This window comes from Ochotona princeps, chromosome X (assembly GCF_030435755.1).
Source record: "Ochotona princeps isolate mOchPri1 chromosome X, mOchPri1.hap1, whole genome shotgun sequence".
Taxonomy (NCBI): domain Eukaryota; kingdom Metazoa; phylum Chordata; class Mammalia; order Lagomorpha; family Ochotonidae; genus Ochotona; species Ochotona princeps.
In genome coordinates this window covers 5066822-5082688 of record NC_080865.1, presented here as the reverse complement: position 1 = coordinate 5082688, position 15867 = coordinate 5066822, and the positions used below count along the sequence as shown (strand labels likewise).

Genomic DNA, 15867 nt, shown 5'->3' with positions numbered 1-15867 from the left:
GGTCCTACTTTTAACTTGCTGAATACCATGGTTAGTGGTGTATTATGACTGATGACAAAATAAACAAAGTATGTTATTACAAAAAACCAAAAGCTAAAATAGAAAAAGAAGAGAAGGAAGGAGGGGAACTGAAAGAGAGAGGGGGAAGGATGTATGCTTCCCTTAGTACTGTGCCTATGAAATACATGAAATTTGTCCACTTTGTATTAATAAAAATAAAAGTAAAATGAAAGTAAATGGATAAAGATGATCTAAGCCAATGAGAAGAGATTTTGTGTAGCTATATTAGATTATTCTCAGCCGAAAGCATCATTGGAGTAATAGATATTTCTCCTCTTATGTGATAACAAAATGTACCATTCACTGAGAACATACAGTTGCTTTAAATCCTTACATAAGGGAGACCTGGTGTTGTGGTAAGCCTGTAAAGCTGCCACCTGCGATGCCAGCATCCCACATGGATGCTGATTTGGGCCTTGGCTCCTCCAAATCTGATCTAGCGCCTTGCTAACGCATTTGGGAAAGCAGCAGAAGACAGCCCAAGAGCTTGGGCCCCTTCACTCACACAGGAGATCTGGAAGAACTCTCTTGGATCCTGGCTTTGGGGAGGCACAGCCCAGACCTTTGCAGTTATCTGGAGAGTGAACCAATGTATGGAATATTGCTGTCTCTACATCTCCTCCCCTCTCCCTCTTTGTAACTCTACCTTCAAACAACTAAAATAGATCACAGAAATAAATAAATAAATTATATATATAAAATATGAGTATATGTATGGGAAAATGAAGGCAAAGTAAGACTAACTTCCTTATAACAGTATTTGTGAGGCTGAATATAAAACTGTGAAAGTATTCTGTAATCCAGTGGAATATTGTTTTATCTTCCCAGAAGGCCTGCTTTTCTGATGTTCCCAGGAATTTGATCAGAAATGGAGTATGACTAGAGCTATCTAGTGATGACTGGATTGAGAACAAAGAGTATTCATTTAGTACGGAGACATGGACTCACGGTCCCGTTCTTGTGGTGGCAAAGAAGCTAGCTAAACTATTAGCCATTCTCCCATGGGATGATAGCAACTGCCCAGACAGGCTGGAGCTTTAGGCATCTTGGTAACAAAACACCAGGTAATATGTTGAATTATTTTATGCATTTCAGTGAGGGGATACTAATGGCAAGATCTAAGATAAAAGAGGCCCTCCTAAAAATAGGCAGAGAATAAGCAGAAAACTGCTCAGATTTTGAAAAGAAAAACCTGGGGCAAGAATTTGGCACAACAGGTAAGACACTGCTTGAGAGACCTGCATCCCATACTGGCATGTCTGGGTTCCAGGGCTGGTAGCAGCCCACTCTAAATTCCAGTCTCCTGCTAATGTACCGCCCGGAAGGCAACAGGTAAATGGTCTGCATGTCTGAGTCCTTGCCACCCACAAGCGAGACCTGAATGGAGTGTCTAGCTCCAGCTTTGACCTGGATCAGGCCTGGCTACAGCAAGCACTTGGTGAGTGAACCAGTGGATGGTGGCACTAGCTCTACTGCTCTCTGCCTCTCTCTTTTTCTGCTTTACAAATAAATAACACATAAAAAAAATATATGGCAGAGCAGTAGCCTATCAGCTAAAGTCCTCACCTTATATGCACCAGGATCCCATATGGGCACCGGTTCATGTCATAGCAGTGCTGCTTCCCATCCAGCTCCCTGCTTGTGGCCCGGGAAAACAGCTGAGAACAGCCCAAAGCCTTGGGACGCCACACCCACGTGGGAGACCCAGAAGAAGCTCCAGGCCTCTGTCTTTGGACCGGATCAGCTCTGGCCATTGTGACCACTTGGGGAGTGAATCAATGGATGGAAGATCTTCCTCTCTGCCTCTCCTCCTCTCTGTATATATCTGACTTTCCAATAAAAAGAAATAAATCTTAATCTTAAAAAAAATCATCTGGGCCTGGCCCAGTAGCTTAGTGGCTAAAGTCCTTGCCTTGTATGTACTGGGATCCCATATGGCTGCCAGTTCATGTCTCAGTGGCCCCACTTCCCATCCAGCTCCCTGCTTGTGGCCTAGGAAAGCAGTGGAGGACGGCCCAAAGCCTTGGGGTCCTGTACTTGCATGAGAGATGTGGAAGAGGCTCCTGGCTTTGGATCAGGTGGCTGTTGAGGCCACCTGGGGAGTAAATCAGTGGAGTGAAGATCTTCCTCTCTGTCTCTCCTCTCTGTATATCTGACTTTCCAATAAACATAAAATAAATCTTCCAAAAAAAAAAGGAATCTGTTTTCTGGAGGCAAGAATCTGACGTGCTCTGTGGGAAGGCAGCTGCTTTGAAACAGGCTTTTTCCTTTTCTAAAGCTTTCTAGGAAACTTTCAACAGCACGTTGGAAGGGAAATATTGGGGAAGTGGCCTGAAAGTTAGGTCACTCCTCCAAAGCTTACCTCTCCTTTGGGATAACGGTAGCGGTATTTATCCTGGTCTCGTAGTGCAAACTCTTCAGGATAGTGCTCCTGGATTTCTTCATAGGTCATCTCCTCACAGACGCCCTGAGAAAAAATATTAGCAGATGAAAGGATTCACATGGTGAAATCCATGTACAGCTTTCCCATAGTTCTGAGCTCCAAGTTTGTTGAACCTGGACTCCTGGGACTCTGTGAGCACAACTCTGGGGCTGTGCCTGTGAGTATGTACACAGGAGCATGAGGTGTGTGGCTGTGAGGATGGATGTATATGATTTGTGTGTTCAGGATGAACGGTGGTTTTCTGATTTCCTCAGTAGGTCTGTATACACATACATATATATGCTCACACATTATAACATTTACATAAACTTTTATATCATACATAAACATATATATATTTGTATAAACATGTGGGCTTAAAGACTTCTGGTTGTGATATAAGTGTGTGTGCAAAATGTTTATGATGTTTGTGCATGTACATATCTCAACATGGAGTGTGTATGTGAGTGTGAATGTGCGTGTGCTAACACGAACAGTATGGATGCTGAGCAAACGCTCATGTGAGCTTCTCTGTGGTACACTTTTCCATGTGAGTCTCAGTGTCTCTGTGGCATGTATATGCATGAATGCAAATGTGTATATCCTTCATGTCCCTGGCACGTACGTGTGAGTGTACCTTTACCTGAGGTTTGTATGAATTGTGGTTATAAGCTGGAGGCACTCTCTCTCTCTCTTATATATATATATATACACACACACACACATATATATATACACACACACATATGTATATACATACATCTCTATATATACACATACTACACACAACAAATGCCTGTGTGTGTGAGGACCTCATGTGTGTACTCATGAATGTGTACATATTTCTTTCTAAGTGTGTATATCTGTACTTGTACATACATATCTGGTGACAGGAGTGGTTCTAGGTGTCTGTGGAGTGCATGCATGTGGAAGCAAGTACGTCTGTGATGGGTGTTGGTGGCAGAATGTACAAGGGCATGTGTATATGCACATACACAGCAGTGTTCTTCCTTTTTATAATATTTCTCATTGTAGCTAGTATATCTGAATGATTTCTGCTGGGGTCCATGCAGTGGGTGTGGAGGACACATAGGTGTGTGGAGAACTCTTCCATTGCAGGCAGGGCTGCAAGGAATTTCCCGCTGCATGGCAGGGCCCAGTGGACGTCTCTACAAACCACCTGAAGGCAGTTCCACCTTCCTTTGCATGGACACCCGACCACCCCCACTGAGAATTCTGTAATCCATTCAGGCATTGTTTGCTGCTGCAGAGTTGTTTTTTCACTATCAATGTGAGCATGGAGGTTAATGTCGCTGATAACTGCAAAGGGCCTTTTTTATTCATGCTGTCTCTGTCTCTACTGCCCCCATTTAACCATCCTTGGTCTTTAGGTTCCCCCTTTTTCTGCGATGCATTTCCTCCCTTAACAGATTCAAGATTAAGTTGTAGAATGAGGACTGTAGTAGGAATGCGTCACTGATTGATATGCACTGTCTATTGAGAACTTTTATTGAGAGCTTTAAGGTGAAACAATGAGCAGAATTATCCCACCTACTCTTCATGCTTGCCAAGTGGACTTTTCAAAAATGGAAATTGCATTCAGACTACTCCTTGATTTAAATACATGGCACTGTGGCTTCCCACTGTTGTCAGTGAAGCATCAAAATCCCTCAGATGCTAAGGTCCTAAGGTCTTGTCTCTCCAGCCTTCACTACTGACCTAACCTCTGCTATACCTCCTTGAATTCAGTTCCTTAAACATGCCACAGTCTGTTCTCACCTCTGGGCCTTCCCATGATGCTTCCTGTCCCAGAACTAAATTTATTTCCCTAAGCCCTGCCCAATCCATTTTTCATGCTTCTTTTCTCTAGTTTCCTCCAGGAAGCTTCTTACCCCCACCACACAGTCTAGTCAGGAGCACCCCCACCTTCATATCTTCCACACCTCCCTTTACTTTTCATAACTCTTACCACAGTGAGATACAATGGTCTGTTTGTTGCCTGCCTTTGAGCTCCATGAGGGCAGAGAGCTTGTCTATTCTGGCCTTGACTGGATCACAAAGACATAAAATAGTGCCTGGCACATGGTTAGTGGTCAAAAAAAAAAAAAAAAAAAAAAAAACAACCTGTAAAGTGAATTAGGTTTCCCATAAGGGAACCATGGGAGCTGGAGCTGCCCCACTCACTAGGAGATTTGCTCTTTTATCTCACCGCATCAATTTCATTCAAGGCCTTCCACTGCTCATATGGGACACCGAGAGCTTCTGCTGTCTGGATCGTCCTCTTCATGTGGCTCGTCCACACCTTCAGGGAGCTGATGCTTTGGGACCGAATGAAGTTGGCCAAAGCATAGGCATACTGGAGTGCAAAGGAAGAAAAGAGAAGGATTAAGAGAGCTGAGAGGGGACTGTATAGCCATGAGAAAAAACTGCAGATATGCCATCAATGGTGGAGGGGTACTCAAAAAGCAGTGCAAAGCATTTAAATGTCACAAATTTATAAGAAGTAATATATTTTCCCACAAGATAATGGATCAAGGGTAAACATGATATATATGCTTATGTGTGTCCATGTGTATGTAATGTGTGTTCACTGATGCTTGCTCACTGAACCCTCTACTTGGTGGGTTCACCACACACATCTGTAATGGTCAGAAAAGAATCTAAATGGAGGCACCCTCATCTTATTCCATGTCTAGCTTCATCCTGTACTTCTAGGGGATTATATATGTTTGTGAGTAGTTAGGAAATGACCAAGTTCTGTCAACACCATATCTCCAATCATCCCTACACTTCACAATGAGTATTGAAACATCTTTTGACCTAAGGATGAACATTCCTACCATATGGCCTGCCCATAAGAAGACAGACTCTGAGACAGAGCCATGCAATTACTAGAAACAGACTCTGGGGGCCTAAAGGCAAAGGTTGCCAATGTTCGGGATGCTCAGAGTGTGATTTGGAAGTGGGAGATATGGGATTCCAGAGACATGTTTCTTCAACATTGTAAATTCTTAGTATTTGAACATGGTTCCTAGTACCTGGCTTGAAGAACATTGATAAATGTATTGAGTACATGTTCTCCCATGCTAGGGGCTGGGAGTCCCTGTTCTCAAGACACATTTGGTCCAGTGCAGGAGACAGGAGCAAAGGGAAGTAGGTGGCCCACTGTGCTGTGCACAGGCACTGCAGCAATCCCAGATGGACTGGCCCGCAGCAAGGGGCCCAGCCCCAGGCCTGTCCTACACAGGCTCATGGTGCACGTGAGCCTGCTGTTCTGCACTCCTGCTCCAGGAGCCCTTGACTGGGAGGCGGAGACGTGGGTTCCCCCAGCTCCATATATGATCCCTGTGAGTCCTGGGCCACACCCCTGCCCTCCCAGGCCTCACACCCTGTAAGACTCTCTCACCCATGGTCTCTGTGCTGTCACTGCACATGGCAAGCTGGGGGCGCAGGGACTGCTCCTAAGTATACAGCAGGTGTAGCGAAAGTGGGGGCTATGCAGTGGGCATTGATGGGACAGTGCGCAGTCAGCAGGGCACAGAGCACCAGGTCTAAGAGCCTGAAGGTTGGACCAGGTGTGTACAAGCAAGTGCACACACTTGTGAGCAGGAGACCTGTATGTAGATGGCCACAGTCTACCTGGGCCCTAAGCCCATGGGCAGCGTCATGGCCACCTCTCAGCAAGAGAACCCAAGCTGCATGTGGTGCCATAGAGCAGGGTTCCACCTACAGTGGCCTCTCACTCTGTTCTGAGGAGCCACAGGTGAAGTCAAACCCCATGGAGGCTGCCGCTTGAAGGTGACAGAGAAGAAGGGAGTCATGAGGACTGGGCCTTTAAGTGACAGTACCTTATCTGGGATCCCTCCCTGCCCCTCCAGCAGGTCACTGCGGTACAAGGCAGGACAGCCTGCCTTTCAGACCGAGCTGTGTCTTTCAGGGACTGTGTGACCTGGCACCACTCCCTGCTCCACTTTTGGCCTCAACTCCCTCCTTCGTAACTTGGTGTGGGTAACGCACATCCCATGAGGCTGCTGTGGATAGCAGATGAGGAACAGAAGGCACCATGACTGTGCAGAAGCTTCCAATATATGACAGCAAATGTGTCCCCTACACTTCCTTCCCTCCTCATGCTACCCTTGTGTGATCCTCTCATCCTGGGATGGAGCTGGGAGGACAGTGACACGATGCCATCAGAGGTGGGTGAGATGCTGACCATGAGACATCTGAGGGCAGCATCAGCTTCAAGTCAAAAGATTCAGTGTAGGGTCCTCCTGCTGGCTGTCTATGCATGTGATGGTCACTAGTGACCACAGGGGACCAAGGGCAGCAAGGTAGGGCACAAGCAAAGACAGAGTTATGAGGAAGATGATGGGAGCTGTGAGGCAGAGGCAAATGGTGGTCATGTGATAGACACAGTAGCCAGACTGGGGTGGGCCTGGAGGGCCAGGACCCAGCGGGGAGATACACAAAAGCTGCTGGCACCTGGGAGCTATTCATTGCTGCGTCCCAACTGAGTGGCTGATGGGGAGGAAGGTGGGAGTGGGCATACACACTGTTGCCCCAGCCTGGGACACCTCCTCAGCACCCAGGCCATGGCCACTATGCCAAGCAAGTTCAGCCCCAATTACACCTGAACCAGCTCAGGCTTCAGCCTACCTGGCTCAGCCAGAGAAGACATTGGGGTATATGGGACCCTGCCTACCTGCTTGCCCCGAGCTGAGAGGCCAGAGTCTCCTCCGATGCGGCCCCTGAGGTTGAGCTCACTCTCGCCATGCCGGCACAGGTAGATGGAGCGGGGTGTGACATGGATGTTCATGAGGTAGTAGACTGTGCGACTCTGGATGTGGTCCTGCACTCGGTTCACCATGTAGCGTGTGCCCACGTCAAAGATCTTGATGTAGGACAGGTGGCTGGGCCAGATCCAAGCAGGAGCAAGGGAAGCTCAGGGGCTGATGCTGGCAGATTGATCCCAAAAGAAAATCCCAACCACACATGCTATTTCCAAGCCCCCTCCACAACCTGGCTTTCACAAGATGCCATGCCTTGCCACGTTCTGGTTACCTGTTTTAGAGACTTGATTCTTGGCTACCCCTAGGAGCTCATTGTTTTCTCTTATATCTATCTGTGGCTTTCCTCGGGCTCTACTTGAGCGAGGCTGTATTTTAACCTTGACTCTCACACTATAGGGAGTCAGAGTTCTCTTCCCTATGATTCACATCCTATCATACTCCAAGAGAAATAATGCTCCTCTGTATCTCTGATTGCCTCGAAAATATCATTGATAGCTTCTGCCTTGTCCACTCCTTCACATTTCTGATCCCGAGCCAATCTCTTCCATCCCGCCTACTGTTCTCTGAATATCTCAAATAATACATTTTGTTCTCTATGAGATATAGGTAAATACTAAATTGTAGCCATCTGCACCTATGCCAGTGAGTGTATGTCTCCTTCCTTACAGATAAAGAGGATTCAAAACCATCTTTTCCTCATTCTAGGCATTGTATGTGCAGTGGGGGAGCCTAGGTCTCCCCAATGAGAGCTCTTCATCCAGTCAGGAACACATACTTGCAACACATGATGAAGTAGCAGCATCTGTTCTATAAACAATCACGGATTCTAAAGTGTGCCTTTGTCATATCTAAATATCAGTTTACCCATCTAAGGAGTGGAACAACAAGTATACCATGTAGTGGAGATACATCACAGTATACATTTCTCCTTCTGAATAAAAGATCAGCTCACAATGAAACTGTTAAATATACCTTGATAATAGAATGCTGGACTCTCTACATTTGTCTACACCTACAATGTAATGATACGCTTAAAATAGAAGAATTGTGGACTTGTGGCTCTTGCTTAAGGACTATATTATTATTATAATATAGGGAAAAACAATGGGGGAAGAGTAGAGAAGTGAAAGGGGAAATCCCTGAACCTATGAAACTGTATCACAAAACATTTAAAAAATTTTTTTTTAAAGAAAAAAGGAGTAGAGCAACAACAATAGTCAATTCCTGGTACTTCAGTTGGATAAAGCTGGAAGGATGATATTTATACTTCCTAGAATTGTCATGGTCATTTGAGGCTTTCTTTACTCTTCACACTTTTCTCCCAAAAGGAATGAGTATCTACAATCAATTCTGAGAGTAGGGTTTTGATAACACTTTATATCTAAACCTAACACCTGCTCTGTACTGCCAGCTAATACATGTCCCATTTTTCTTTGGTATAATAAAAGAAAATTTATTGTTTTTTGCGGATTTTCCCATGTGTCAAATCCCTGTGGAAGCTCTCTGGGGACAAAAAGCATCTCTCTTGAACCATTTACATTCCCTACATATACTAAAGCTCAAATGAGTCAAATATGTATTGATTGTAGAGGTCTATCAATGTTGGGAGGAGACACATGGCTAGGAGACAGCATATATACTTCAAATTTTACCTCTGTCCATAACTCGCAGAGCAAGTTTGAGAAAGCAGGTTCAGCTCTCAGACTGAATCTTCCCTTCTTGAAAATTTATGACCATAGGACATAATTCAGCCTTCTTTACAGGAGTATCATAGAGATTCAATGAAACAAAGAAGCAAAAACTGAAATGTCATCTAAGTATTAAGAATACTTTTGCTATAATAGCAATATCCACAAGGAGATACCCCTGATATTAATGTGCTTATCTGTTGATACTGCTCAGGAAAGAACTTCTTTAGTCATCTGATGAACACCTTACACAGTTATGGAATTATTGTCTCACAGAAAATTTAGAGTGGAGAGGATCCTTGAAAACATATCCACCTCTCTCATATTACAGAGAGTAAAGTTCAGATCTAGTAACAGGATATTTTCTCAGGACCTACAGGACACCAAAACTTCAATAAGGAACCAGATCTTGACTGCAGGGTTCTTGGCTCTTACCTGTCCAGTTCCTCATCCAAAGGTTGGTAGTTGACTTCATAGCACTCAATTCTCTTTAGAAAATCTTCTAGAACCATTTCCCGATCACAGTCTATGTAATCAGGACTGCCGAGTTTCACTTGCTAAAAGCAGCACAGAGGCAAAAGGCAGACATGAGACAGAGATTGTTACAATGTCATTGGGAGGACCCCTTAAGGAGCACTGTGTTCATCATCATTCATTATCCACAAGGTGAGGAAATTGAGACTTGGGACAAAAGTCTTTCCTAATTACACAAAATTAGACACTTCAGAAGAAGTTAGACTGTATGATTTTTTATTCTTAATCTCTATGTGATCAAGGAAAGACTGCTATATTAGTTTAGCCCCAGATAGCATACCGCTTAAGAAGAACATTTATAAGAGAACCAGAAATTGTGATACGAAAAAATAGATGAAAAAGAGGAACTAGAAGCCTTAGTCAGAGGTCATAATAGCTTACATGTGTATAGTGCTTGCTGTGAAAAGCATAGGATGTTGTCTTGGATTTCTGAAAGGACTGCCTACTGCCTAATCCCATATATTCACCTACCAACCAACATTATCTATCTTGGGGAGTGACATTTCCATTAACCCAATCATATGAGCCTAAACAGAATCTTTAAAATCATCCCAGATACCTTTTCCCATGATTCATCAACTCTCAGTAGGACCCAAATTGTGTCCACTTTATTTTCTAAATATCCATTCTCTCTTGCCTGTGCTCACCATTAGCTTTGTGACTCATCACTCTATCTAAAGTCTTATTGCTTTTTATTCTCCATATTGGCAGCCAGAAGGATATTTCTAACACAAACATCTGCTCATGGCATTCTCCTGCTTAAAACTCTTCATCATTTCGGCATAGCTTTCCGAGAAAAACGTGAGTGATTTTAGCAAGTGACCTAGAGCTTCTCGTGATTGGGTCCCAAATTATGTCTTTATATTCATCTCTCACTGCTTCCCATTTCATCCACACGCTTTGCTTTAGCCAATTTAAGTTACTTACAGTTTCCTGAAGATTCAAACTTAGTATACGTATACTCTGTTATTCTAATTCTTCACCTGCTAAATTTGTATGCATTCTTCAACATGCAGGTCCACAAATAATAGAAACTAGCATACTGGGAAGTGAAGATACATTGCAGTATACATCTCTACTTCCAAACAAAAGGAGGACTCCCAATAAAACTATTATACCTTTACAATTTGATGCTAGATTTTCTACCATTGCCTATACCTACAATGCTATGATAAATTTAAATAGAACAAGGTTCAACTTGTAACTCTTGGGCCTGGTGCAATGGCTCAACAGGCTAATACTCCTTTTACAAGAGCCGGGGTTCCATATGGGTGCTGGTTTGTATCCTGGGTGCTCCATTTCCTATCCAGCTCCCTGCTTGTGGTCTAGGAAAGCAGCAGAGGATGTCCCAAAACCTTGGGACCCTGTACCCTCATAGGAGACCCAGAGGAAGCTCCTGGCTCCTGGCTTTGGATCAGCTCAGCTCTGGCCATTGCAGCCATTCAGGGAGTTGAACCAGTGGATCAAGATCTTCCTGTCTTTCCTCTTCCCTGTAAATATCTTCCTTTCCAATAAAAATAAATAAATCTTAAAACAAAAACCCTTGTAACTTAGTAAAGGACTATATTACTGTAATAATATAGGGGAGGGGAGATGGGGAGGAAGGAAGGCAGGGAGAATCCCTATACCTATAAAACTATATCATGGAAACAATAAAAACAATAAAACAGTAAAAAAGATGCAGTGCCATCATTTCTCCAGGAAGCTTGCTTGGTATGCTCCCCCAATGCAAGATTATGTCTTCATCACTGCTTTCCCAGTCTCCTCTGATCCCTCATGACAACATGAACCTCAGCGATCTGTCTACATACTTGTCAGTCTCCCTTCACCTGAGTGAATTCAAAGGATGGATTCTCTATTTCATGTCTCCAAAGCCCCAAAATGACCCATCCATGGCATACAGTAAATTTCGCCTGAATCAATGAATATATGGATGGGTTGAAGCAAAAAGAAGAATTGGACATGCTATACATTCCAAGAGGTAAAAATAAGGTCACCGAGTGCATTAGAGGAAGTCAGATTTCAGCTTGAGTAGGCTGCATTTGTTAATGAGTATCCTGTCATTGTAGTTATGAAAAGAAAATTGAGACAAACATGTGGCTGAGACTTTCAGTATCTGATGCAGCGTTGAAAGAGATGATCTTTAAAGTGTCTTCTGATTCTGAGCTCCAGTGATTTGATGAAGTAGGGAACAATCAAATGTGGTGAGTGATTTAGTTCTAGACCATACGTATGTCCAGCATCTAACAGTGGTGATGGCTCTCATATTAATTATGGGGCAGAATAAAGGATGCAGACTTTTGAAGCAGAGAGCCAAGACTAAGTTCCAACTCAATTTCCACCTCTTTCTGGCCATCAGAATATTGGGTGATTAATTCCTACTCTTGAAACTTTAGTTCTCTTTCCCCGACATGAAAATGATCCTTTTTTTAAAAAATATTTATTATTATTTTTTTAGATTTATTTTATTTTTATTACAAAGTCAGATATACAGAGAGGAGGAGAGACAGAGAGGAAGTGGAGCTGCCAGGATTAGAACTGGCGACCATATAGGATCCTGGCACGTTCAAGGCAAGGACCTTAGCCACTAGGCCACACCGCCAGGCCTATGAAAATGATCCTTAACATACATGTTTATTGTGAAAAATTAATGAGAGAAAAGCTGAGTACCTGACACATACTAAGGGTTCTATACATGAGGTGCTTGTAAAGTTCACAGAAAATGTGTATTATGAAAAAAACTATGCACGATTTTTTTAAAAAAATGTACCAAAAATAAATATATTTTGAATTACATTTTCTGTGAACTTTTTGAAGTGTCTCATTGACATTGGCTTCATTGAACTTCATCAAAGTATTGTGGCCAGAATAACCAGAGAATGCTTCCATCTGATAGGGAGGAGAAGCTTGTGGAGGGATACTTCCTTCAGTGTCACAGAGGTCTCCTTAGGTGTGATCCAAACCTAGAGCAGAATAAGGCAGAAAGGCAAGTGATGTTCTTTACCTTGATGTTTTCTGCAATGATGCCAGGGTCATTACAAATAGATTCAATGAAAAAAACCTACAAGAGAAACAGAATAGAGATTTCCAGGAAAGAGTCATGTTTAGTAGGAATCAAACATAATTTGAAACCTTCTCACTGGCTGAGTCATCCCTAGGGTCATTTCTCACGACATAATGTTCTCATACAGTATGATTTCAGGCTACTGAGTTTTATGAGGCAGACTGGCTTCAAAACGAATGGCTCTGAATCGTAGCTTTGTTTTCACTGCTGTTCTTACCACTGTATACATTTTTTGCTTATTTCTAGTTTTCTCTACTCCTTGGTCATCTTCCATGGCCTAATGTGGCTCCCCACCTTTCCTGTTCTGCCTTGCTGCTTTTGACAATATTATGGTAATCCACACGAATACATTAAAATGTGGTGCCTATGGTAGTTGACTTGGCAGCCGTGGAATGGTTTATTTGCCTCTTTTTGGTGTCTGTGCTCTCTACGCTCTAGGCATGAGGGGGTGTTACTGTACCTTGTAGCCATGTTCTTCAGCAAACTGCAGAATCAGTGACCGCCGCTCTCTGGTGGTGTTGGTGGCATCAAAAACCTAGAATCAGGTCATGAGATTTACTTAATCTGAATCCGATGTTGATAGAACACCTACTTTTTGTCTATCCCTGTGCTAACTGGATGTCCTTAGGCAGGAAGTAGAACTTAAACCAGGTTTTGAAATACAGGAAGAAATTAGCTTGCATCAAATTTGCAAGCACTTGTTCAGCCTTTACTGTCTGCCTAGTAAATATACCAGCCCCTGTGAGTAAAATCATGGCAAAAAGAAAGGTGTAGGCTTTCATGAAGGCCATTTTACAGCTGGAGTAATTAAACTGAGAACTTGCCTTGACCGAAAGCACTGGAAGTTACTGACAGAGCAGAGTTAGAACTGGTCCTTCTGACTTCCTAAGTGAGGCTTCTTCCCTTCTGTCTAGAAGTTCTCAAGAATAAGAACTCCTTCTATTCAATACCTTAGATGAATCTGTGTATTTCAGGATACCTTTCCTTGAGAGAATTTGAACATCCTACACCAACTGAATTGGCACCATGTTTTGGTAAATCACTAGAATTCATACATGTTTGTACCATAGCCTTAAATGCATATATTTACTCCTGCTGAATTTTGGAGGTAGACAGCAGAGCACAGTGGTTAAGAATAACTTGAATTCAGCTATGATTTTGCTACATGCACATTGTGCCACCCTGAGAAGTTATTTAATCTCTCTGTGAATCATTCTTTTGGACTCTACAATGGAGTGTAATGACAATACCCTTGTCACAAAGGGGGAATCAACATTTACAAAGTAATAAAAAAAAATGTAAAGCACATAGTGAATTCTTAGTATGTATTAGCTATTCTTCATTCTAGGAAACACCCAAGGGGAAAAATGGAAATTTCTTTACCGCAACATGACCTTCCTCATGGCTGAGATACTTATGGACATCCTTGAGGGCTGCCAGGGCACACTGCCTGAGAAAGACAAACAAAAAAACCAGAAATAATCTCTACTCTGCAGGATGCACTCATATCCCTCTGCAATATTTTCTGTATCATCTCTCATATGCCTTACCTTAAACCAATCATTTATTAAACATTTACATAGGGTTTTTGATATTCTAGTTTTCATGCTAAGCAGAGGGCTCACACAGCCGAAAGTGGTGCTGTGTGTATAAATTAAAGTTAGGAATATTGTGACATATACAGAAAAAGCTGAACAGTGACAGAAGCCATATTATTAAGGGTTCTAACATTTGGCTTAATAGAGCTCAAGATGAATTGACTTATGAACCAGACAGACGTATGTAGTCTATGAAGTAAAAAGCTTTTTGGGCTTGGGTAAGGCTCTCAAGGATAAACACAAAATTAATTCCATTTCCATGAATGTTTCAGAGGCTCACTTGATTTATGCTTTCAGTAAAAATATCTTTTTGGTCATTACTCAATGTTGGACTCTATACATCAAAAATGAGACCTAGGCTCAGTTCTGGAAGTGTTCAGACTCTTATAGGAAAGAAAGACCCTGATGTTGAATCAATGGGACTAGAGAGGTAAGTGGGGACAAAGGCTAGGCTGAGATATTTCTATAATCTCCTGCCAGAAATTTGTGACTGCTCAAGGCTCTTGAGCAGTGATGGTTATGATCAGAATCAGGCTTTGTGCAGGATGGTGAGAGGGCTGTCTCAAAGTTTAGAGTGCCTCCTCCCTAGCCCATGTCACTCTGCCCCACTCTCCCAACATCTGAACAAAGATCTTGTTCTACTGTGGGATGTTAGCACATGTCCTTAGAATGTTGGTTACTTACTTCCTGATAAGTAGGGCTTCCATGTTGTCTGGTAGGAAGAATTCATAGTTCTTGTAGCTCACTGCTTCTCGGCGATACTGGCCTAAATTAAACACTGAAAGCAGGGAGCCCCAGTAAAGAACTTGGGAAGATAATAGGACCAAAAAGTTCCTTGTTGGATATTATCCTCAGACATTGAAGTGTGTATAACAAGTATCTATGAAATATACTTGTAAAGCTTTAAACAAAGTATGTTTTCACAACTCTGCAAGGTAGGCATTACTTTTCCCATTTTATAACCGAGGAAATTAAAACTCAGAGCTCATAAATAACCTCTATAGTGAAACAGTGGGATTTGGATTTTAATGCAAGTGTGCTTGGCTCCAAAGCTACTGGTCTTTCCACTACTCTACCACTATCCTACTTTATCAAAAAAAATCCGAACTCCTTCAGTTCCAAATACCTTTGGAAAGATGGGGAAAGAGATTTGTAGAATAAAATTTGTCACTAAGACACAAACACCAAGTGAGATGGTGATAGATAAGACTAGACTCCCTGACTGCTAAGGCCATGTTAAATAATTTTTACATACCATGAAGGAGAATCTGAATCCAAATTTGTAGGTGATGCTTTCCCACAATATAATTGTGAAAAACTTGGGAGGAAGAAAGGAAAGAAAGACAAAATGGATAAGCAGTGAAGGAAGTAGTATTGCATTCGTCTATCCAACAAATGCTTTTTGATGCTTACTCTGTGAGTCGGGATAGGAGTTTGAAGTTTCAGAGCTTAACCAGATCTTTATGACAAGTTCCTCAGAGAGCTCACAACTAATCAGGTAGGGCAATGGGTAAACCAGTAAATAGAGAATTCTCAGACAAGTAATTAAGCTACTGTGTCAGAGACACTATGCAGTCACGCAAAAGAATTAGGGGAAGAAAAGAGTAAATTTATTTGGGGTGATATGAGAAAATTTCTTGAAGGAGACAGCATTTGAACCAGGTCTTCTACAGTAAACATTCTTACAGGAAGGAATGGGGATGGAGCAGGA

General features: G+C 42.6%; 1 protein-coding gene across 4 annotated transcripts in view; it reads right to left on the bottom strand.

The window, feature by feature from the left end:
- Window positions 1-15867, bottom strand: part of PFKFB1 (6-phosphofructo-2-kinase/fructose-2,6-biphosphatase 1) — a 56536-nt gene that overhangs the window by 10073 nt on the left and 30596 nt on the right. For all 4 annotated transcript variants that reach the window (XM_058658463.1, XM_058658464.1, XM_004598290.3 and 1 more), the window contains 8 exons: window positions 14841-14934; window positions 13942-14008; window positions 13019-13093; window positions 12499-12555; window positions 9396-9517; window positions 7185-7392; window positions 4692-4838; window positions 2423-2527 (listed from right to left, as the gene is read on the bottom strand). In XM_058658463.1, coding sequence (XP_058514446.1) covers window positions 2423-2527; window positions 4692-4838; window positions 7185-7392; window positions 9396-9517; window positions 12499-12555; window positions 13019-13093; window positions 13942-14008; window positions 14841-14934 — 875 coding nt within the window. The remainder of the gene's footprint in view (window positions 1-2422; window positions 2528-4691; window positions 4839-7184; window positions 7393-9395; window positions 9518-12498; window positions 12556-13018; window positions 13094-13941; window positions 14009-14840; window positions 14935-15867) is intronic.